The 24,646-nt window shown below is 51.4% G+C and overlaps 1 protein-coding gene across 1 annotated transcript; it reads left to right on the top strand.

The window, feature by feature from the left end:
* The first annotated feature begins 735 nt into the window (after positions 1 to 735).
* LOC127672695 (mucin-17-like) lies at positions 736 to 12,880 on the top strand. Its single transcript, XM_052168005.1, has 10 exons — positions 736 to 1,405; positions 3,832 to 3,953; positions 4,287 to 4,345; positions 4,677 to 4,831; positions 6,211 to 6,279; positions 6,556 to 6,715; positions 8,911 to 9,072; positions 9,248 to 9,345; positions 10,149 to 10,228; positions 12,374 to 12,880. The coding sequence occupies exons 1-10, from the start codon at positions 1,216 to 1,218 to the stop codon at positions 12,413 to 12,415; spliced, it is 1,137 nt and encodes a 378-aa protein (XP_052023965.1). The 5' UTR covers positions 736 to 1,215; the 3' UTR covers positions 12,416 to 12,880.
* The last annotated feature ends 11,766 nt before the right edge of the window (positions 12,881 to 24,646 follow it).

Genomic DNA, 24,646 nt, shown 5'->3' on the forward strand with positions numbered 1-24,646 from the left:
TGAAATGTTTTACTCCTGTCTGTGCTGTCTGAACCGGATGCTAAAGCGGGTGAAGAGTCAGACTCCGCCCCGGTCCTCCTTTGCGCCTGCGCAGTCCTCCCTCGGGTTTGGCCGCTATCGGCTCCAGCATAGGCTCTCTCGTGCAGCCTTGTCCTATTACGTGTTGTGTCTTATATTTGGCATGAAGCCTGCCTTTCATAATGTAAGGGATTCCCTGTAGTCTCCGTTCAAATTGAGAAAGAACCTTCTCTGTGTATTCAATAATGTACTAACCTAAGTGCTTAAAAATACTGTGGCCTGAGCCTGTAATCCACCCACTCAGGAGCTGGAGGCAAGAAAATCGATAACTTAAGGACATCCCAAGCTACATAGTGAGTTCCAGCCAATCCCATACTATCTATCCATGTCTATGTACAGATATCAGAATATATAAAATATATATTTATGATCGCAATCCCCAAAACGAAAGAAAGAATGAATGTGTGTGTGCAACCTCTGACTTGCACACACACACACACACACTGCACGCATTAAATAAGTAAATAAGACAAAGAGAAAAAGAATTTTAGCTACTTCAAGCTGCTCGCCATCGATCTTGCGGAGTTTGAGTCACTCCTGCCTCTCTGTGTAAACAATGTCTCCCCCCACCCACCCCTCCAACAAGTCGGGACTTGTGAGCAGCTAGAAGCTAGAACAGCGCGGACCGGAGAGCCAGGCTTGGTGAGGTAGCTCAGGCTAGCCGCCCAGTCTCTGTCTCCAACACGTCCCTCACTTCCCAACAGTTTCCTCTTCCAATCCCGCCTTGCCGGGGTCTGAACCCGCGAACAGGGCTCTTGCCCGCACTGCTTCTGACTGCGACCTGAGGGCGATGCTGCCTGCCCTGTGAATGGCGGGTCTTGTGCGAATGTCTCACTGCACAGACACACTGGGTGTCGCCCACACCTGGCGGTCCATTCCTGGCCTCTAATCCCAGGACTCAGGAGGCGGAGGCAGGAGGGCTGCAAGTTCAAAGCTGGCCTGAACTACATAGTGAGAGACTGTGTCAGAAAATAAGTTGAGAAAGAGGGAAGGAGGGGGGAAGACAAGAAAGAAACAGAAAAACAGAAACAGACCAAGGAAGGAAGAGGGAGGGGTAACCGCATCTGAACGGAACTTGCCAGGTCTCTATGGAGATGTGTGTGCCAGGCCGCAGCTTTGTCTTTCGCAGTGACCTGCATGAACGGAGGGTCCTGGACAGGTCAGTTCTGCATCTGCCCCAACGGCTTCACGGGGGATCGCTGTCAGGACGTAGGCTCCGTGGTCCACTGCCTGAACGGAGGCTCGTGGGATGGACTCAAATGCCAGTGCACCAAGTTCTTCTACGGGCCGCAGTGTGAGGAAGTGGTGGACTCTGTAGCGGTAACAGGTAAGTGAGACAGCGTGTGGGCGGGGCTCTCCCCGGTGTGGGCGGGGCTAAGTCCAGTATGGGCGGGGTTCTCCCCAGTGTGGGCGGGGGCCTCCCCAGTGTGGGCGGGGCTCTCCCCGGTGTGGGCGGGGTTCAGCCCAGTGTGGGCAGGGCTCTCCCCGGTGTGGGCGGGGCTAGTCCAGTGTGGGCGGGGTTCTCCCCAGTGTGGGCGGGGCCCTCCCCGGTGTGGGCGGAGCTCAATCCCGTGTGGGCGGGGTTCTCCCCGGTGTGGGAGGGGCTCAGTCCAGTGTGGGCGGGGCTCTCCCTTCCTGGCGTGGGCAGGACTTGCCCTCTCCAGTGTGGGCGGGGCTCTCCCCAGTGTGGGCGGGGCTCTCTCCCCAGTACCGAGCCTAAGTAGTTCCCACCAGACTCTGGTCCTTGCCCTACTTCTTATGGCCAATATTTCTTTTTAAAGATTTATTTGTGTGTGTGTGTGTGTGTGTGTGCATGTGTGTGCAAGGGCCAAAAGTGTGGGCACCCTCAGAGGCCAGAAGAGACTGCTGGATCACCCGGAACTTTGAGTCGCAGGTGGTTGTGAGCTGCCTGACACAGGGGCTGGGAACTGAACTCCACCCGCTACAAAAGTAATACGCACTGTCAATCACCGGACCCCTGCTCCAGTCACCCGTATCTTACACTTACCCAGTGGTAGAGACGTTCACAATACTTCTTTAAGTGAACAAACAACAACAATATACAAACAAATGAACAGAAGCGAGCAAGATGGCTCTCGCCACCGGTCCTGACGGCACAGAGAGTTCAGTCCCTGAAACCCACTCGGTGGAAGGAGAGAACTGGTTCCCGCAAGCTGTCCTCTGATCGCCACACACGCATGAGCGCCCGCAGACCCCTGTACATACAAACAAGAAAATAACCAAGAATGAACAGGAATCACGGGCCAGAGAGACGGCTCAGTCGGTAAAGTCCTTGCCACAGACGCAGGAGGAACTCAGTCTGATAATCCCCAGCACCCACGTAAAAGGCTGGCTGTGGCAGTGCACACCCATAATCCCAGTGTGTGTGTGTGTGTGGGGGGGATATGTGCGCATGCGCAGAGAACGGAGGGTTCCTGCAGCTTGCAGGTCAGCCCGCTTACCCAAACTGACGAGCTCCAGGAGCCGTGAAGAGACCCCGTCTCAAAAACCAAAAACCAAAACAAACAAACAAAAAACAGGGAAAATTGTTTAAGGAAGATACTTGGTGTTAACCTCTGACCCCACCCCCATGTGCAAGCGCATGAACACATCCCCACATGCGTGCACGCACGCACACACACACACACACACACACACAGAGAACCATGCTGTCTCGAAATGCTAAGATGTAGCTCCCACAGTCAGATACACGGACACACACGAGCCATCAGACTGGGTGTGGGGGTTGCCCACCTTTAATCCCAGGGTTTAGCAGAGGCAGAAGGATCTCTGAACTGGAGGCTAGCCTGGTCTACATAGTGAGGTCCAGACCAGCCAAGGATACACAGAAAGATCCTTGTCTCAAACAAAAAGAAACAACCAACTAGACTGCGCTGTTGAAGAAAGGTGTGCTGTAGCTTCCAGAAACAAATGCTATACGTGCTTCTCTGTGTGTGTGTGTGTGTGTGTGTGTGTGCATGTTTTGTGAATCCTAAGCAAGAATTCTACCACTCACCGAGCTCTAACCCCAGATTAATTAATGCCCAGGTTAAGAACATATTTATTTATTTATTTATTTAATGAATTTATTTATTTACTTATTTATTTATTGTATGAATTCTCTGTTCTTCATGCACACCAGAAGAGGGCATCAGATCCCATTACAGATGGTTGTGAGCCACCATGTGGTTGCTGGGAATTGAACTCAGGACAGTCAGTGCTCTTAACCACTAAGCCATCTCTCCAGGCCAGGTTAAGAACATTTTTTTTTTTTGGTTTTTTTTTTTGGTTTTTTTTTTTTTTATATTTATTTATTTATTAGATGTAAGTACACTGTAGCTATCCTCAGACACACCAGAAGAGGGCATCCGATCCCATTACAGATGGTTGTGAGCCACCATGTGGTTGCTGGGAATTGAACTCAGGACCTCTGGAAGAGCAGTCGGTGCTCTTAACCGCTGAGCCATCTCTCCAGCCCCAAGAACATTTTTAATTTGTGAAATGTTCAATACACAGTGGGCTTACCAGGATATAACTGTACCATAACTGGGGCAGGGGAGGGGGGACTGGAGGCGGGGCACTCTAGATCCAATAAAGTTGCCATCCCTAAGCCCGAGGCAGTTTCCTCCAGGGGGTGATGTGTTGAAGGAGGCCCTGTGTCCCTCCCTGCACCCAGGGTGGGCCTTCAGGGACTGAGGATTTCACTGGTAAGGGTTCATCTCAACGGTCAATGCTCCTGTCTGTCCCACTTAGAGCCGACAGTTACTGCGTCCGTGGGAGTGATCGTGACGGTAACCAGTCAAGACTACAGTGATGACCTAAAGAACACAAGCTCGGAAGAATTCAGTAAATTCAATAAGACATTCACAGAGCAGGTAACCCTGAGAGAACTGCCCCCCAGGGGCCCTTCAGCTGTCCGCATCACCGCCACCCCATGATTCCCCGGGAGGAATCTGGAGGGGTTAGGATGGCGCTGGGACGTAAGATGCATATTGTTCTCAGCTTCCGCAGGTCCTCAGCAGTAGCTAGGGCAGGTGAGGGACAGGAAGCAGGGTTTGCCTGGGAGCCGCAAGAGGGTGGCAGGACAGACCTGGTCTCTCTATTTGGTCTCTGTGTCAGTGTCGGGTGGGATGAAGATGGAGGTTCTGATGTCCCACAGAACTTCCCACGGTGGGACGTCTGGGATGACACACTGCCTTGTCTTGCAGATGGCAAAGATTTACGCTGGTATCCCGGAGTATGAGGGGGTTGTCATCAAAAGTCTGAGGTGAGTGCCTGGGTTTTCCCTGTGCACATATACTAGCTATTTGTCTAATCAAACATGTGTGTGTGTGTGTGTGTGTGTGTGTGTGTGTGTGTCTGTGTGCTTCGGCCTCTATCTCCATTTTTCCATCTTCATCTCTCTGTCTTTCCTGATAAAACCTTGCTCTGTACTCTAGGCTAGCTTGAACTTACTACATAGCCCAGGTTAGCCTCGAGCCCCCAATCCTCTTGCCTGGACTCCTTCCCAGGATCGGAGAGGAGGGAAGGGTTGACTAGAATGTGTAGCAGGCCTGACCACGGGAGGATGCTCAAGTGTACCCCGCCCCTCTCCCCAGCAAAGGCAGTATCGTGGTGGATTATGACGTCATCCTGAAGGCCCCGTATACCCCAGAGTACGAAAACACATTAGATAACATCGTCAAAAACCTGGAGACAACAATCAAGAATGCGACGGAAAATTTTGTAGAAGATGCCAATAAGAACTGTCCAGGTAAAGCACTCCTGTAGGGATGCACTCTCTCAGAGAGCAACCCATTAATCTCTCCACCTGAGATTGACAGGTGAGGGTGTCATGAAATAAGGCAGGTGGAGACTGTGGGACACTGGGATCTGTGTCCAGAGCTGAGTCTCGCCATCCCTGTCTCACTCCAAGGAAGCCTTGGATGGGAGGTCACCGAGCAGCCTGGGATGGAGAATTCTGGCAGCGCATCGGTGTCATGGGAACTGAGACAGATGGGGCTGACTTAGATACCACGAGGAGTGTGGGGATGGCGGCAGAGGGGTGAGGGCAGATGAGGAGCCACAGGGTCCTGAGTGGGAGTCTGGAGTAGGAGCCTGACATCTCCTTCTCTAGTTTTCTGTGTCCATAACTGTTGCTACTTTGTTTCCAACCCAATTCCCCACGTAAAAGAAATCTCAACTCAATCAGTTAACAAAACAAGCTACAAGCCTAGATCGGGCAGATCTCCCACTACACTGCTCTATTCCCATCTGTATTGTCCCCGTATAACTTGAGGTTTCTCCTGCCCCAGCTTCTCTTTGCAGCCTCTCCTTCCTGTTGATCTCTCCCCTGCACGCACACACACACACACACACACACACACACACACCGTCCCCAGACTCTCAGCTCCTTCCCCTTCCTCCTGCCCAATCTTTGGCTCAAGCCTTTATTTGAAAAGTTAAGGTGGGGAGAAGGTTCACAAGGCAACAAGAGGGGTTCTACAGCCCCTCTGAGGAGTGGAGTTAGCATCAGCATGCAAGCCCAGGGCTGTCCACAACACATTCCTACTAGTTAAGAGGGTTGTGGACAAACTTGGTGGAAACAACTCAAAAAAAGGAGGATTTCGTTGGCTCCTGGTTTTAAGGATACAGTCTCCCCTGGATGGAAAAGCATGGCCTTGGGCAGCCCTGTGAAGGTCGAAGCCTGTCATTCCTTAGGAAATTCTGATTTGGCCCACGCAGTGGCTGTCTTTGAACTCAGTCAGAGGCAGGGAGATCTTTGAGAATTCGAGACCAACCTGGTCACATATTGAGTTCCAGGACAGCCAGGGTGACAGGCACAGTGAAACCCTGTCTTAGATAAAGAAATACATAAATATAAACAAACAAACAAACAAACAAACAAACCCTCACAGCAGAAGGCTCAGATGCAAGCGACTTGCTCTGTAACCTTCCAGCCTGGCTACATTGTCCCAGGGAAGCCCCGTGACCTCCCCCAAAGGTGCCACGGTCTTTCCAACACAGAAGCTCGCACATTTAAACCACTGCACTGTCTCGGTCCTTCCCTTCCCCCCCTCCCCACCCCCACCCCGACATCGGAGGTGCTAAAGGGGCCTCTGTGACGAAGGGCTCTGTGTGTCTCCTTCACAGAGTTACTGTGTTTCAACTCAACTGCCACCCGGGTGCAAGAGACTGCCACAGTCAGCTACAATCCTGAGGGTATGTAACGTGATGTGACTGCTTCTGAGAAAGGCTGGGGAGGCAGAGGGGCAGGGCAGGGAGGAGCCTGGTGGGGAGGAGCAGGGTAGGAGGGGCCTGGCAGGGAGGAGCAGGGTAGGAGGGGCCTGGCAGGGAGGAGCAGGGTAGGAGGGGCCTGGCAGGGAGGAGCAGGCAGAAGTAGAGGGAAGGGAAGAGCGGGGCAGGGAGAAACCTGCCGGGGAGCCGGCAGTGTGCCTGGCCTCCCGGTTCTTAGCTGTTCTTCCATGTCCCCCTCAGAGGTATGCAGGGATGGCGAGGAATTTGCCGAGTACATCACCGTGGAGCAGAAGAACGGCCAGTGGTACTGCGTCACGCCCTGCTCAGAAGGCTACAGAGTCTCCAAGAACTGCAGCTACTACGGCAAATGTCAGCTGCAGCGGAGCGGCCCCCAGTGCCTGTGAGTGCCCACGCTGCGGCTCCTCTCTTGGCCGTCACCAGCGTCTATCCCTGCACCCCTTGAAAGATTGCAGTTGGGAAAGAGTCAGGTGGGGTGGGGCGTGTGAAAGGGCTACGTGTGGCCAAGCCCAGAGTGACTAAAGCGGACCAGGAACAACTGTCCAACCTGCTAGAAAAAAAAAAATTCCAGGACAGAATAGGTGATGTTCCCGCTTCAGGAGGCCCCCAGGCTAGCGGAGAACACAGGGCGTCCCTCTCAGGGGACGGGGACGGGTGGGTGAAATGGGAAAAGTACTTGCTGCTAAGGCTGAGTTAATCCCTGGAATCTGCACGCAGGGTAGAAGGAGAGAGCCAACATTTGCAAGTTCTCTAACCTCCAGAGCACGAACACACACACACACACACACAGAGAGAGAGAGAGAGAGAGAGAGAGAGAGAGAGAGAGAGAGAGAGAGAGAGAGAATCTTCCTTTTTTTTAGAATTATAAATGTATTTTATGTATGACTCCATACACTGCAGCTGTCTTCAGACACACCAGAAGAGGGCATCAGATCCCATCACAGATGGTTGTGAGTCACCATGTGGGTGCTGGGAATTGAACTCAGGACCTTCGGAAGAGCAGTCCGTGCTCTTAACCGATGAGCCATCTCTCCAGTCTCAATTTTGTAATTTTTTTTTAAAAAAAATGGCCCCTGCTACAGAAATAAAGAAGGCTACGTGTCTCCACGGGAACAGGAAAGCTGTGTAACCTAACCACAGACAGGAAAGTCAAGAAAGGCACTGCAGACTGAACTCTGAGTTGTGCTGCGGGTCTGTGGTGCCAGCGCGTGGGAGGCAGAGACTCCAGGAAGATCACGCGTTCAAGGCCCGTACCTAGAGAGGCTGGGTCTCAAAAGCACCGAGGGCTGGGAAGATGGCTCAGTTGATAAAAAAAAAAAAAAAAAAAAAAAAATGCTTGCTGTGCAAGCATGAGGACCTGAGTTCAGATCCCTGACACCCATGTTTTTTTTAAAAAAAGCCAGGGATGGGCCGGAGACATCTGCCGGAAGTTAGAGGACCCATCTGGTGGCTGACAACCACCTGTAACTCCAGTTCCAAGAAATGTTATGCCCTCTTCTGGTTGCTACCGGTACTGCATGCACACGGTACATAAGTGTACATGCGGACAACTTTCTTATATATAAAATATACATTTTTTAAAAATGCCCCAGGACTGTCCAGTGGGTCCCCGGGGCTGGATGGCCAGCCCGCCTGGACTACTTTCCAAGCTCCAAACCAGTGTATTAATTATTTTTGTTGCTGTGATAAAACACCATGACCAAAAGCTCTTAGGGAAGAGCATTTATTTAGGTTTATGGATCCATGGGGGAGGGGGGGGCTCATAATCGCGAGGAAGGGGTGGCAGCAGGTGCCCAGGACAGGAGCTAGCCAATCACATTTCACCACACCGGAAGCTGAGGGAGCAAACGGGAAATGGAGAGGCTCTTGGGCTATAAGCTCTGAACGCCGCCGAGTGTGAGAAGTACTTCTTCCAGCAAGGCTCCACATCTTAAAGGTCCCATTACCTTCCTCAAGAGCATCACCAAGTGGGGGATCAAAAATCCAAATACTGTGGGGGACATCTTTCTCTCAAAGCATTACAACTGTGTAGAGTTGTCTCAAAAAAACAAGGTGGACAGTGCTCGAAGAATAACACTCGAGGTTGGCCTCTGTCTCCATACAAACACACGCACACATATGCACACACCTGTGGACACATGTATTCACATACACACACATGCACACACATACACGCACATGCGCACGCGCGAATCGCACACAAATCAGGAATAGCAGAAGGAATAATTCGCAAGCCTGAATTCTATCTCCTGAGTGGTTACTCTGGGAGAGCTTCTTGGAGCAGAGGCTCCCAAGCTGAGTCAAGGTGAACTGGGGAAGAAATGGATACAGAGAGAGAGCAGCTTGGGGCAGGAAAGGCAGGCTCTGGATCGAAGACGGGGGTGAGGGTGTTCGCAAATAGGACTGAAAATGAAAACGTTGGGTGAGCAGGTAGACGGGCCAGCTTGGGGTGTAGATGAAGGAAACAGGAGTAGAACACAACTGCCTTGGGTGCCAACCTCGCACCTCGTTAAGTGTCCCTGAGGCCGGAGCAATGACCGACTCGTCTCTCTCCTCTCTGCCCTCTCCATACCTCAGCTGCATGAGCACAGATACTCACTGGTACAGCGGGGAAACCTGTGACTGGGGCATCCAGAAAAGCCTGGTGTACGGGCTCGTGGGAGCCGGGGTGGCCGTGCTCTTGCTGCTCCTCGCCATCCTCTTCGTGTTCTCCGTCCGCTTCAGAAGGGAGGCGCAGAGGTAAGGCGCACGCGCGCGCTCTTCCGTCGCCATCACCTTCCTAAGCCTCCTCTTTCTGCGGTCTCTCCCTCGGCAGTGTCCGTCCTCCAGGGGGACGGCGGGCTGCCGGGAGCAGAGGTGTCCTTGTCTCTCGTCTCTGATCATAACTGGGCTCCATGGTGCTTTCTCCCAACAGGCAAAGGTCCAAAGTGAATGAGATGTACAAGTGGGGTGAAGAGGACGGCAGAGGAACGCCCGGAACCTTCCATAACATTGGATTTGACCACAACGAAGGTATATTGGCCATCTCTGTGAAGTTCACACTCAGAATAACGGGAAGGGTGGGAGACAGGAGACCCGGGGAAGGTCCTGGGATCCTTTCCCATCTCTGAACACTTAGTGCCACCGTCAAAGGCTTACCTGGGACCTGGGTCACATACAACATGGGGGGATTGTACGGCAACACCCTAGGGGAGGCACGGAAGCCAACTAACCGTGTAGGTTTCTCTAGAACATAAAGCTATGGCTTTAGGGGCGTAGGTGAGGGTCCAGGAGTGAGCTTCCTCGTCGACAAGAGGCTAACATCATGTATCGATAAATGCAAGCATTATAACTTCTAAAACCAGGGCTGAGGGTCTGAGTCAGTGGGCGCAGTGCTGGCTGAGCATGCGTGGGATGCGTGGAGTTTGACCTAATCGGGTGTGGTGGCGGTCGTACCTGCGTAATCCCAGCAGACAGGACGATCGGGAGCCAATGCCGGGCTTAGCTACGTAGTAGATTTGAGGCCAGCCTGGGATGCAAGAGACCCGGTCTCCAAAAGCAGAAGAACGCATGGCCGGCCGGGTAGTGGCTGCCTTTCATTCCAGCCCGCTGGCGACTGGAGGGGGTGGCTTTCGCTGTTGTGTCTCCGTACTTTCCAAGACACAGCTTCTGTGTGTTAACTTGGATCGACCGCAGCTGATTACCGCGGTCCGTCACGCACCCGTTGGTTTTCGTTTCACGGTTGTGGGACGAGCCCCCTCCCCATCAGAGGGGCTCGGGGATGATGAGCACCTGTCTGCCTAAACACCGTCTCCTTGTGCTCCTTCCTCCCTCAGAACGAGAGAACTACATCCCCTTGGACTCCGTGTACAGCAACTTCCAGCCTTCCCTAAGCCACATAAACCCTGAAAACAAGGTGAGAAAGAGCCGGGTGAGCGCCGCTCCTGTACCCGGGGCTCCGCTGCTCCTGCTACCTGGTAGAATCCTCAGGCAAGCAAAGCCCTTGTGTGCTGGTCCAGGCGGAACACACCTCAGTGGCAAGGGTTGGGGGAGAGGAACTCGGAACTTGCCCTGACTTCGGACTCTGTTTCTTTCCGGACTTTAGACAAGTCCTTAATACCCTAGTGATTTAAAGGTTAATTTTGTGGAGGAGAGGCTGGAGAAACGGCTCAGTGGTGACGCATACGTGTTGTTCTTAGGGGACTGGGTTTGGTTCTCAGCACCCACATCGTGGTTCACAGCCATCCAACTCCAGTTCCAGGGAACTTGACACTAGGGGATATGAACCCCACCGCATAAACGCCAGGCATGCACATGACACATTTACATGCGTGTAGGCAAACACTCATACACATAAAATAAGCACATCTATTTTTTTCAGCTAGAAATGTTACTTTATTTTAAAACATATACAGAATAATAAATATTATTGTAAAACTTAAGAGCCTTTTTTATCTACATAAGGCAATTGTAACATGCTATGACTATTTCTATGAAACAAAATATAAGCAAGTCTTAGACGCTGGTAAATATGTATGTGTGTACTAACTGAAAACATTTTCCCCTACTACATTAATGTGAGAAAGCTTTCACAGAACCAACATTTGTCATTCTTTTTGTTTCTCTCATTATATTCATTTCATGAGGAAGTAATAATTATCCTTTTTAAAAAGCAAAACCAGGATTACAACCAAAATGCTATAACCTTTAAACTTTTGTGAAGTGCAAAAATACTGATGGGGTGAAATGCAAGGAATCATGACAAAAGAAGTGTTCTGAATTTGTCAAGGTGACTCTAGCACATCTATTTTTAAAATGAACTTAAAACTTTTTGGGAACAGGGTCTTACCGTGTAGCCCAGGCTGGCATCAAATTTGAGCTCCTCCTTCCCCAGCCTCTTGGGTGCTGGGGTTATGGGTATAAATCACCGAGTCATTATAATGTTTAAAGTATGGTTTACTGCTGGGCACGGGGGCCCAGTTGGCAAAGTGTGTGCCTACCACACACAAAACACTGGCCTCCATCCCGCCCTTTCATACGCTGCTGGTGCAGCCTTGTCTCCCCAGAACTGGTGAGGCAGAAGCAAGAGAATCAGAAATCCGTGGTCTTCCTTCACTATGACGTGAGTTTAAGGCTAGCCTGGGCTACGTGAGACTCTGTCTCCAAACATTTCATTTCAAATATGTGGAAAATCTGAGGACTGGAGAAGCCTTGGGGTAAAAACAAGGTCAACCCACCTGGCCAGGAAGAGAGACTCCAACCTGTTTGTACCAGATTCTACAAAGCAAGATCCCAGGGCAGGGAAGGCAGCTTGGTGGGTAGGGATGCCTGATGACTTGAGTTCAATTCCCAGGACCCACGTGGTAGAAAGAGGAAACTGGCTCCCATGTGCTGTTCCCAGACCACCATACGCACACATGTGCACACACGCACACATATACACATACACGTACACACACATACACATATACACACATGTACACACATGCATACATGTACATACACACATACATGCATACACACACATACACACACACACACACACACACACACACACACACACACAAGAAATCAATGTAGAGCCGGGCAGTGGTGGCGCATGCCTTTAATCCCAGCACTTGGGAGGCAGAGGCAGGCAGATTTCTGAGTTCGAGGCCAGCCTGGTCTACAGAGTGAGTTCCGGACAGCCAGGGCTACACAGAGAAACCCTGTCTCGAAAAGACAAAAACAAACAAAGAAACAAACAAAAGAAGTCAAATGTAGATCCAACATTAGGTAACACACATCTTTAATTTCAGCACTAAGGAGGCAGAGGCAGGTGGATCTCTGTGATTTCAAGGCCAGCCTGATCTACAGAGTAAAATCCAAGCTATCCAGGAATATACAGTGAGACTCTGTCTCAAAAGAAACAAAAGAGAGAGGAAGGAAGGAAGGAAAGAAGGAAGGAAGGATAACTTTTTAAAAGTTCCACCTGCGTCTCCTACAGACTCGAGTCATACATGCTTCGCAAACTAGATTTCTCCTGTGTTCAGTCCTTATCCGTTTCCCTCTCTCTTTTCAGATCCAGATTCAGAGGCCGCAGGTAGTCATGACATCATTGTAAACGCTAACACAAGGCGGCTTTGCACGAACCTGTGGAGCTGAGGACCGAGAAGAGGCCTGCTTGGCCCGGCATGGTGGAGCCCACCCTACACTGAGAACTCCCCATGGAGACTGATTGGGAACTGGACCCAGAGAGACGGCGCTGAAAGCTCAGGGCGCGTGGAAACTGCAGTGGCCGTGTTATGACGGCAGGCGATGCTTCCTGGAACCCCACGCCCAGAGGCCACCCACCCCCACCGCCAGGCACACATTCAGCACCGAGGACAGTGCCCCATCCGCCGCCATTGATGATGGTTTTAACATTGGATTGCATTTTTACCATCAGCAAAACAGGCTTCTAAGAAAGATTACCTCCCGTCCTCATGACAAGCACTGTTTTTTAACATAGATCATCTGCCTTTACAAGGTCATGCTTAGTTTTAAGTTTCTCTTTGAGATTGGGTATGGTTAAGGCTTTTATTTTGTTGCACTGGAGTTTTCCTTATGTAAATACAATTATATGCTTATTTTTTAAGACTTGTTTTTAATTTTGCGTGTGTGTGCCGGTTTGTGTGCATGTGCATATGAGTGCAATTGCCTGTGATGGCCAGCAGAGGGCACCAGAGCCTCTGAACTGGAGTAACAGGCTATTATTGTGAGTCTTTTGTCCTAGTGCTAGGAAGTGAACTCAAATTCCTCTGTAAGGGCAGTCACTCTCTTAATAGTCTCTCTGACCCCCATCCCTCATGAGAGGGAACGTCTTCACCCAAGAAAGGTACCACCCCCAACTTTCCCCAGCATCACCGCTGATCTCTGGGGAATGACAAGAGGCAGGACCACACCTATTCACACACCTGAGGCAGGACCACACCTATTCACACACCCGAGGCAGGAAGAGGACCGAGCTCTCTGGGGTTTGGAGAGATGGCTCAGTGGGTAAGAACACTTTGGGGCAAGCATGGAGACCTGAGTTGAAACGCCCCAGAAGCCAAGAGGAGAACTGGCACGATAGCTCAGTGGCGAAAGGTACTTTCTGTCAAAGTAGACCTGATAGGAGGGACTCAACCCCCACACGCTGTCCTCTGATCTTCACATGTGCACTGTGACACATGCATGTGCACACATGTGCAAACATACACTTATACAAAGTACATAATTAAAATCTACTAAATGCTTTTTAAAAGCTGCAATTGCCAGATATGATGCCTCAAAACCTTAATCCCAGCACTCGGCAAACAGAGGCAAGTCCAGCCTGATCTATGGAGTGAGTTCCAGCCAGGCAGAGCCTATCTTAGTTTGGATTTCTATTGCTGCGACTAAAACACCATGACCAAAAAGCAAGTTGTAGAGGAAGGGGTTTATTCAGCTTACACTTCCACATCATAGTCCATCATTGGAGGCAGTCAGGACAGGAACTCAAGCAGGGTAGGAACCTGGAGGCAGGAGCTGATGCAGAGGAGACATGGAAGGTGCTGCTTACTGGCTTGCTTCCCCTGGCTTGCTCACCGTGCCTTCTTATGGAACCCAGGACCACCAGCCCAGGGATGGCGCCACCCACCAGGGGCCTGGACCCTCCTACACTGATCACTGATTGAGAAAATGACTTACTCCAGGATCTCACAGAGGTATTTCCTCAACTGAGGCTCCTTCCTGTCTGATGACTCTAGCTTGTAGCAAATCGACACAGAAAAGCAGCCCGTACAGAGCCATAAGATATGACCCTGTCTCAGAAAAAAATAAACATTAAAAAAAAATAAAAAAATGCTGTGCATGGTCACCCACATTGTCTGGAAACCAGCTGCCAGCCCAGCTGCAGATCCAGGGCCCCGTCCGATGGAAGCAGAGCCAAGGAAGAAGCTACCTGACTTTGTCCTCTGGTCTCCGTGCGTGCGTGCACATACACACACACACTCTACATATACAAATGAGAACACACACATGTACACATACTCCACATACATGAGTACAGACACATACCCTCCACCTACATGGACACATGCATACACACTTCACATACACACATGAGCACACTCTCCACATACACACACATGCATACACACTTCACATACACACATGAGCATGCACTCCACATACACGCACATGCATACACACCTCACATACACATATGAGCACACATTCCATATACACACATACATACATACTTCACATACACATATGAGCACATGCACATGCACACACACATGCATACACACTTCACACACTCCACATACACACATGAGCACACACTCTACATACACACACATGCATACACACTTCACATACACACATGAGCACACACACACTCCACACACACACACATGAGCATACCTACTACACACACACATGCAGTAATACACATTCCACATGCACACATGAGCACACATACTACACACACACGCGCGCGCACACACATGCACACGCACATGCACACACATGTACATTCTGCATACAGACATGAGCACACACATAAGAATACATATTCCACATGCAAACATGAGCACACATACTACACACACACACACCACACACACACACGCACACGCACACGCACATGTACACACATGCACATTCTGCATACACACATGAGCACACACATAAGAATACATACTCCACATACACACATGAGCACACATACTACACACATACACACACACACACACATACACACGGCACTGTGGGGAATCACGTGACCAGCTAGATCCCGTCTGACCTTCTGCCTAACAAGAACTGATCATTCAGGCCCACTACGCTGCTACAAGTCTGGCCATTTTTGAAGATGTTTTATTCTTACATGTATGTGTGTGTTCAGAGGGGCTCACATGGGTGCATGCTATCACATGCGTGGTCAGAAGACCACTGTGGGAGCTGCTTCTCTCTTTATAACACATGGGTCTGGGGCATCGCACTCAGGTCGTCAGGCTTGGCAGTAAACACCTTCATCTGCTGAGATATTCTCCCTGGCCTGTGAGGCGTAAGTTTCAATTTTGATTCTTTTTAGCTTTGTAAATGTTTACAGGTTTGGGGAGGGGATGCAGTTACCTGTGCCACAGAGAACATGAGAACAACCTCTGGTGTCCTCCGACTTCCTTCCCATCGTGGTTGAGACAAGATAACTTCCTGTTCACTTCTGCCTGTGCCAGGGCGGCTGAGCCACCAACTCCCACCCCTGGCTCCCATCTCAACATAGGAACACTGGATTGTCACATGTGTGGTCTGGGCCATCTCTATGTGGTTCTGTGGCTCCTAACTCAGGTCTTTACACTTGTACAGCAAGCACTTTACACAGTGAGCCCTCCCTCCAATCCTTGGGGAAGATTCTGGTTTATTTATTTATTTGTGTGTTTGTTTGTTATATGCATTGCTGTGTTGCCTGCATGGATGTCTGTATGAGGGAGTCAGATCCCCTGGAACTGGAGTACAGACAATTATGAGCTGCCCTGCGGATACTGGGACTTGAACCCAGGTCCTCTGGAAGAACAGTCAGTGTTCTTAACTGCTGACACCTCGCCTGTCCCTTATTTATTTCTTTTTGAGACGGTGTCTCCTTATGTAGCACTGCCTGGCCAAGAACATGCTGTGTAGATCAGGCTGGCCTCTGACTGATAGAGACCCACGTGCCTCCTGAGTGCTGGAATTAAAGGCGTGGCCCGGCAAGAAAGGGACGTTCATTTTCTATTCTTCCGGTCTCCAGACTGAGTGTCCATTTTGCCCTCCCGCGCCAAGCCACTTCAGCGCCTAATCGAAGTCAGAGCCTGGACTCTGCTGCCCCCTCGTGTGCATTCTGGGCATCTGCAGGCATTGGTCAGTTTCTCTCGGCCATTCCCTTAAAAAATCTGCAGCCTACACTCCGTTCTTTTTTTTTTTTTTTTTTTTTTTTTTTTTTTTTTTTTTTTTTTTTTTGCATTTATCGTCAAAACCCTCAGCGTGTTGGCTCTAGATGTCTTCATTTTAAGAGTTGCTTCTCAGGGGCCTGGCAAGATGGATCAATATATATGTGCTGCCGCCCTGACGACTTCAGTTTGGTTCTTGGGACCCACAGGGTAGAAGGCAACCAATTCCTGGCAAGAAAGCCTTGGAGAATTCATGCACGTGAGCATACACACACACACACACACACGCAAACACACTCACATACACACATACATACACAAACGCACATACACACGTGCACACACACATACGTATGCACACACATGCACATAAATAAAACAAATAATTTTTTTAATTAAAAAAATTTTCTCTCATGAGCCTGCCCATCCCCTGCCCAATGGGAGGGGGACCTTCCCTCTCTTTCTTTTCTGATCGTTTGTAGACCAGGCTGCTCTTCCACTTGAGATGTAGCCAAGGATAACCTCGAGCTTCTGACCTCTCTCCCCGCCTGGACCTCCCGAGTGCTGGGGATTACAGGCGTGAGCCACACCGAGTGGACTTGCACTGGGCTCTCGACTCTCCCTCCCACGACCCATGCCCTGACACCTTCCCCTGCTTGCTCGCACGCTCAGCAGCCACTGGCCACCTGGGTAAACGCGGGAAGGTCACTTCCTCCGGACCCTGATGTCGCACTTGTGAAAATGGAGTGACCAGGACCCGCAGGATGACTCAGGGGTAAAGGCTCGTGCTGCCAAGCCTGACAACCCAAGTTCGATTCCTGAGACCCACACCACAGCAGCAAAGAACTACTGACTGCTGTAAGCGGATGCTGAGCTCCACCCACGCACAAAGAGGTGCACACAATAGTTAATTGATTAACTAAATGTGAAAAACGCAGTGACGGTTACGTCATAAATGAGGGCATCCGAGGCAGAGACCAGCGGTTTGCCCAGAGCGCTGAAGAGGCAAGCTAAGGGGACCGGCAGGCTGAGGAAGGTGAGCGGAAGGTGGAGAACAGCCTGGGCCTCACAGTGAGACCCCACGATTCAAACAACGACGACAGCAAACATAGGCTCAAACCAAACGAGGGTGGAGCCCAGTCGAAAAGGTATTCTTACCAAAAGGGGACGTTTGGGCACAAAGACACGCGTGCTGAGGGGACGCCAGCTAACGCGGGGAGACTGGGTGAGGACGGTGGGGAGTCTGCAAGCTGAGGACACCAGAGATGGCCAGCAACGTGTGGTTGCGTGAAGGGGTTTGGTTTGGGTTTGGGTTTTTTCCCTGAACTGAGGATTGAAATGAGCATCTCACCCATGCTTTAACCATTTGGCCACGCCCCCAGCCCCTCCCTGGGGGATTCTAGGCAGGGCTCTACCACTGAGCCACGCCCCCAGTCTCTCATTGGAGGATTCTAGGCAGGGGCTCTACCACTGAGCCACGCCCCCAGTCTCTCATTGGGGGATTCTAGGCAGGGGCTCTACCACTGAGCCACGCCCCCAGTCTGTCATTGGGGGATTCTAGGCAGGGGCTCCACCACTGAGCCACACTCCTGGGCCCTCTTTTTGCTTTTTTGAGACAAGGTCTCACTAAGTGGCCCAGGCTGGCCTCAAGCTCACTGTCAAGCCCAGGCTGTCCTTGAACTTTCTTCCATCCTCTTGCCAAGAGTCTCCCAAGTAGATCTTAGCAGGCCTGCGCCATCACACCCTGCACTGGTGAGGGATCTTGAGTCTTTCATCGTGCCAGCGCCGGCCTGCGGTGTAAGCCACACAGGGAGGCGAGGTCGTCGGCCCTCCAGCCCCGCCCACAGCCTGCCCCCCAGTGTGCACCTGAGCCCGCGGGTGCCCAGCCTGGCGACCAAGGTGTCCTCGCTCGCTCACTCGCTCCCTGTACATTTGGGGTTTGCTCATCCAAACAATCTCACACACACACACTGTTGTTTTTGTTGTTGTTGTTGTTGTTGTTGTTGTTCTTGGGGTGGTGATGGGTTGGGGTGGGGCCAGCTGGCACAGACCTCGCTGTGCATCCCAGGCTGGGCTAGAGCATTTTAACGCAAGCTCCTGCTTCCTTCCCCCACGCGCTGGGGCTGCGGGCTCCAGGCTCTGCGCCCCCAGCCCATCGCCACCACCCGCGGCTGCCAACCCTCCAGTTGCTCTTGACCTCAGGAAACCTCGGGGGCTTGCACCTCCTGGCTGGCGAGCGAGCCTGGCTTCCCAACCCCCAGGCCTCCTTGGCTCGGCCTCCTCCCTCCCTCTCTCCCTCCAGGAGGCGCAAACCTAATCAGACTGATTATCGCCCAAGTTCAACTCCACTTTCTCTGGCTCCAACACAGGCTGTAAATTTCCTTCACCGCCGGGCTCCCCTGTGAGCCCAGCCTCCCGTCTGGCAGCTCAAGCTAGGTAGCTGCCGCTCTGCCCCACCCGCTGTGGCATCACCGATGAATCAGAGCTGCCCCGCCTGGGGGTGTCACTTAAACTCCATCTACAGAGGCACATCACCTCCCGGCGCGTGCGGGACCCCCAGGGGGGTCTAAAAGCCACATCGTTAATGGACGCAGAGACCTGACACTCCCTCCCCTCCCCCTCGCGCCCCCTCCCCGATTGTCCCCATCTCCGCAGACTCTGGAGGCAGGCGATGCCATCCCTCCGGGTTTATTTATTACAGGATAAACTCTGAGCTGGCTTAGTTTCGGACGTCTGTCCTCCCCGGTCCTTATGTCTTTCCAGGGTGTGACCGGAAAAGAACTGGACATGGAGAAGAAGCTGCGTTTGCCAAGCCCAGGTGCCCTGGGATGGAGGAAGAGGCCCTGTTGGCCCTGCCTTCCTTCCAGAGGGGAGGCCTGGCCCTGCTCGCGAGGGCCGCGGAGGGAACGCTGGAGAGGGAAGCCGTGATTCAATTAAACAGACATGCTGCTTTAACAAGCCAGACCTGCATCTTCTGTACACGAGGCATGGGTGGGGTGGGGCGGGGCGGGGCGGGGGCAGCCAGGGAAGGAAGACCCAGTAAGATCCCCAGCGGAGACTTGGGTGGGAGAGATTTGTTTGTGAATGGCTATATCCCAGAGGGCTTCCTGGAGGAGGTGGACTGGAGTCACCTTCTAGACAGGAAGATTCTGGAAGGGGAAGATGAGGAGATGTCTGTGTCGCAGGCTTTGGGTCGGGGCACATTTCTAGGGGGCCTTGAAAGGAAACACGCGGAGGGGTGCGACCTTTGCTATGACAAGACAGTGAGAGGTGCTGGGGAGGCGGGCAGGGCCCTGGGGCTGGCTGGTCACCCGGCTCAGCAGAAACGGAGGGCTCCAGGTCTGTGATGGTTGGCACGGAATCTAGACTCACCCGGGAGCCGGGCCTCTAGACATGCGCACCGGGAGACCCGCCACCGTGGGCGGCACCATCCCCCTGGTTGGGTCGCCGGCCAGTCCATCGTGCGTGGGGCGTGGCCAGCTGCTTCAAGTGCTTGCCACCATGGGTTCCTCACCGTGACGAAGTGCACTCGGGACTGTCACCAGAACAAATCCTTTCTTCCTTGCGTTACTTTCGACAAAGCTAATAAAGGCCAACACAGGTAATAAAACAAAACCTAAGGAGACGTCGGTCGACAGACCCGAGGTTGACCTACGGCCTCCTCCTGCATGGCACAACTGCACTACACATTGACACACAACACACACACACACACACACACACACACACTGATCTCAGTCATTTCTTTACTTCTTCACTCAACCTTTGTATGTAGAGATGATGTGCACACCCATGTTTGTGTATGTGTGAGTGTGTGGGAATGCGTATCCCATAGTGAGTGTGCGGAGGTCAAAGGGCAACTTCCGGTGTTCTCCCTCACCTTCCGCCTTGTTGGAGATGGGGTCTCGCTTTGGTTGTTCGCTGCTGCGTGTGGCCTGTGAGCTTCCGGGATTCTCCTATGTCCACCTCCTCGTGAGGAGGCGCTGGGACCACAGGGGCGCGTTCTGCCATGTCCAGCTTCCCCCTGGACCCACACTCAGGTTTCATGCTGGCTTGCGAGTGCTGTGCTTGTTGAGCTGTCTCTGACGCCAAACCCTGAGCTGACATTTTCCTCAGTCACGGATGTGACATTTGTGAGATCCTAACACATCCCCGTGGGTCCAGGAGAAGGAAGGCAAATACCCCAGGCAGTGAGGGGCGGCGTCTAGTGGGTCAGGAAACAACTGGTAATGGCTGCGTCTAGGAGTCCTTTAAGAAGAGTGTGTGTTGTGTATTTGTGTGTGTTTATATAGTGTGTGTGTGGCGTATGCTTGTGAAGTATATGTGTGTGTATGGGGTGTGTGGTGTGCAGTGTATATGCAGTGTGTATGTGTGCGTGTGGTGTGTGTGTGCACAAGGTGTATACGTGTACAGGGTATGTGTGTGGTACATGTGTGTACAGAATGTGTGTAGAGGGGGTGTACATGTTGTATATTTGTGTATGTTTGTAAAGTGTGTGCGGTGTATTTGTATATGTCATGTGTATAGTGTGCATGCATGAACTGTGTATGTGTGTTTATATATGTATGTGTACAGGATGTATGTGGAGGGGTACATGTGCTATGTATTTATGTATGTATAGTGTGTGTGTATGTGTGTTTATGGTGTGGTATGTGTGGTATCTATTTGTGTGTGTGTTTAGTGTGTGATGTACACACAGTGTGTATGTGGTTTATGTGTGTGTATGTGTGATATTTTTGTGCGCGTGCTGCTGTGTATATATGTACAAGCTGTGTGTGTGTGTGTGTGTGTGTGTACATGGCCTGTAGAGGGCAGTTTTCAGGAATCTTGCTCAGTCTCATCTTTTCTGCCATGTTGTATATGCAAACTGTCTTAGTCATGGTTTCGTTTGTTTGTTTGTTTGTTTGTTTTTTGTTTTTTGTATTTGTTTTTTTCAAGACAGGGTTTCTCTGTGTAGCCCTGGCTGTCCTAGAACTCACTCTGTAGACCAGGCTGGCCTCGAACTCAGAAATCTGCCTGCCTCTGCCTCCCAGAGTGCTGGGATTACAGGTGTGCAACACCACCGCCCAGCATTAGTCATGGTTTCTATTCCTGCACAAACATCATGACCAAGAAGGAAGTTGGGGAGGAAAGGGTTTATTCAGCTTACACTTTCCACACTGCTGTTCATCACTAAAGGAAGTCAGGACTGGAACTCAAACAGGTCAGGAAACAGGAGCTGATGCAGAGGCCAAGGAGGGATGTTCCTTACTGGCTTGATTCCCCTGGCTTGGTCAGCCTGTTTTTTTATAGAACCCAAGAGCACCAGCCCAGAGATGGCACCACCCACAAGGGGCCCTCCCCCTTGATCACTAATTGAGAAAATGCCCCACAGCTGGATCTCGTGGAGGCCCTTCCCCAACTGAAGTTCCTTTCTCTGTGGTGACTCCGGCCTGTGTCAGGTTGACACCCAGAAGCAGCCGGTCGGTCCCTGACTGTGGCCTTTAGGGGCAGGGCCTTCCAGATGCGATTAGGGCTAGATTGGTTATCAGTCCCCATGGTTTGATTTCAGTGGCTTGGAGGAAGAGAAGAAACGGGAGGTACATGCCCAGGCTCCCTGTCTCATGGCCTCTGGTGCCCTGAGGACCAGGCCCAGTCCTTCAACCTTGTGCCTCTAGAACCACGAATCGAAGCAAACCTCTTTCCCTTATAAGGTTACTCTGCCTCTTGCAATTCGTTATAGTCACACAAAGCAGACTAAGTCAGCATTATATAAAAGATAAGACATAACTGGATTATAAACGCAGATGAGCTCATTCTGGGAGGATGTATGACGAGAACAGAGATACTGTGAACTCCAGGGTCAGGATGATGGAGTTGAGAACGCGGCCCAGCTCAGGGCGCTTGCCTGGCATCGATTCCATTTCCCAGAAAGCTGCCTCAGCCAAGTGTGGTCAGAGAACACTCGTAACCCCAGGACTGGCAAGGCCGAGTCAGAAGCATCTGAGGTGGAGACTCATCCTCTGCGGTCAGCCACAGGGAATGCTAACGCCAGACAGACAGAGGTCAAGGACAAGCAAGATAAAGGGACTGGGATGTTGCAAGAAGTACAGAAAAGAGTCCCTGGTGAATGGCGTGAGGCGACACCCTGCAGAGACCTGTCAGAGTCCAAGGCAGAGGAAATACCAACACCAGTTCTGTCCTTTAAAAAAAAATTATTTCTACTTTTATAGTTGTGTGTGTGTGTGTGTGTGTGTGTGTGTGTGTGCGTGTGTGTAGAGTCAAGAGGTTAATGTCAAGTGTCTTCTTCGATGCGCTCTGTTTTACATGTTGAACCCTGAGCTCATTCAGTCGGCTAACACACCTAGCCAGCTTGCTCTGGGGACCTCCTGCCTCTGCCTTCTTGAGCCCTGGGGTTCCAGTCCAGCCATTTACGCCCTAGGAATCCCAACTCTGGTCCTCACGCAAGCGCTGTCCACACTGCGCCATCTCTGAGACCCCATCTACTGATAGTAAAGTAAGCTTACAAAGGAATGAGCTTTGGGACCGTGAGATAGCCCAGTGGGTAAAGGCTCTGGCTGCCAAGCCTGCATTCCATCAAGGGAGAGACCTCTTCAAATTATCCTCTGACCTCTATGTATGCAACACACACACACACACACACACACACTGAAATTTAAAGGCATGACTTTCAACCTCAGACACAGGTCTCTTTCCACTGTGTTGGGACCCAGCCTCTCCCTCACTGCGTGACAAAAACAATTCAGACAGGAAAGGGTTAATTGTGTTCTCACCTGGTGTGACAGCAGGACGGCCAGCGTGTGCAGCATATGGCCACACACAGCATCTTCAGTCCAGAACCCCAGCCCGTGGGATGCTGCTGCCTACATTCTCAGGGTGAATCTTCCCTCAGTTAATCCAGTGTAGAAACTCCCTCACAGGCCCGTCAGGAGGTGTGTCTCCTAGGGGGCTCTAAATCCTGTCAACTTAGTCATGGCAATAGTGGAAAGATGTGGGGTCTTGATGGCTGAGATGCAGGTGTGCGGATAGGCTTGGTACCCAAGACAGAGAGGTTAAAAGAGTTAAGTGAACTATTTCTCTTTTTTTTCCAGACAGTCTTATGTAGCCCAGGCTGGCCTCAAAGTCTCTACCTAGCGGAGGCTGGCCTTGGTCTTCACAGTGTGATGTGTTGGGACCCTGAGTGCTGGGGTGGCAGGTTTGTGCCCACCCACGTTCTGTGGTTCAGGTGGTCTGTGGACTAGAAGTGAAGGCTCCGTGTATGCTAGGTAAGTTCTCTACCAGCTGAGCCCCAGCCCCAGCCCCAGCCCAGGACACCTACAAATGAGAGTGGGGCTTCTGATGGAGAGACATACAGGCGCACCAGGACCTCACCCACTGCTCTTCTGGTTATGAACAGCCGGGGCATTGTTCTCTCCAACAGCTAAACACAGAAAGGTCACCAGGAAAAGGGTGTGTGTGTGTGTGTGTGTGTGTGTGTGTGTATACACCGGCGCGTTCCCATGTGCGTGCATGCGTGTGTGTTTTGTTCTGTTTTGCTTTTGAAACAAGGTTTAACTCCGAGCCATGGGAAGCCTGAAACTCACTACGTAAACCTAGTTGTCCTTGAATTTATGGTGATCCACCTCGACCTCCGGAGTGCTGGGATTATAAGATTTAAACGTGGCCTCGAGCTGCCCGGGCAGGTCTTAAACTTGATATGTAGCTGAGGATAAGCTTGGATTTCTGATCCTCCTGCCTCTCCCTCCCTGTGCTGTGACTACAGGTGTGGACCCAATGCCAAATTTATGTGGTGCGGGTGTGGGAAGCCAGGGTTCTGTACGTGCTAAAACACACGCTGCGCCCTGAGCCACACCCCACAGGCCCATTGTCTCAGAAGCTTCTCAGAACCTCTGTGAGTATCCCCAAAGGAGCCTCTCACAGGGGAGTCGGTCTGTCCCAAGTCAATTGGCGAAGGAGAAAAACACAAACGAAGGCAGCGTTGCCATGGCAACATTACGATTTGTTAGTTGGAAGACTGTAGATCCCAGGGGAGGCGTAGGAATAAGGACCCTTTGAGGTTCAGAAAGGAAGAGAGGTGGTTTTAACGGGGACTGGACTTTCTTTAGTGAGGGTAAGGTCAGCTTTGGGCGGTGCCTGGCGCCCTCTGGTGGTCAAGGGCGGTAAAAACAGCTTTGACGTCGATGGTTCCAGATCTATCCAGGGCAGCCTCGGGAAGAGGCTTTGCCCAGCAGAAGGGCAAGTTCTCTGTTGTACCAGGCTGTTTTGTTGTTTTATTTTGTTTTTGTTCGTGTTGGGGGATCTAGCCCCGGGCCTGATTTTTTTTTTAGCCCAGGCTAGCCTCATATTCCTTTTATTAATCGACCTTCCAAGTGCCAGGATTACAGGCCTGATTCACACCAAGCCTTAGCTGCACTTTCAAATGG

The sequence above is a fragment of the Apodemus sylvaticus genome, chromosome 22 (genome assembly GCF_947179515.1).
Source record: "Apodemus sylvaticus chromosome 22, mApoSyl1.1, whole genome shotgun sequence".
In the NCBI taxonomy this organism is placed as follows: Eukaryota; Metazoa; Chordata; class Mammalia; order Rodentia; family Muridae; genus Apodemus; species Apodemus sylvaticus.

What these genes read in the sequence shown, in the direction of transcription:
- LOC127672695 (XM_052168005.1), top strand. Translation starts at nt 1,216, where the DNA reads ATGAACGGAGGGTCCTGGACAGGTCAGTTCTGCATCTGCCCCAACGGC. An exon ending in GGACTCTGTAGCGGTAACAG is followed by an intron (nt 1,406 to 3,831) that starts GTAAGTGAGACA and finishes TGTCCCACTTAG; the next exon opens with AGCCGACAGTTACTGCGTCC. An exon ending in TGCCAATAAGAACTGTCCAG is followed by an intron (nt 4,832 to 6,210) that starts GTAAAGCACTCC and finishes TCTCCTTCACAG; the next exon opens with AGTTACTGTGTTTCAACTCA.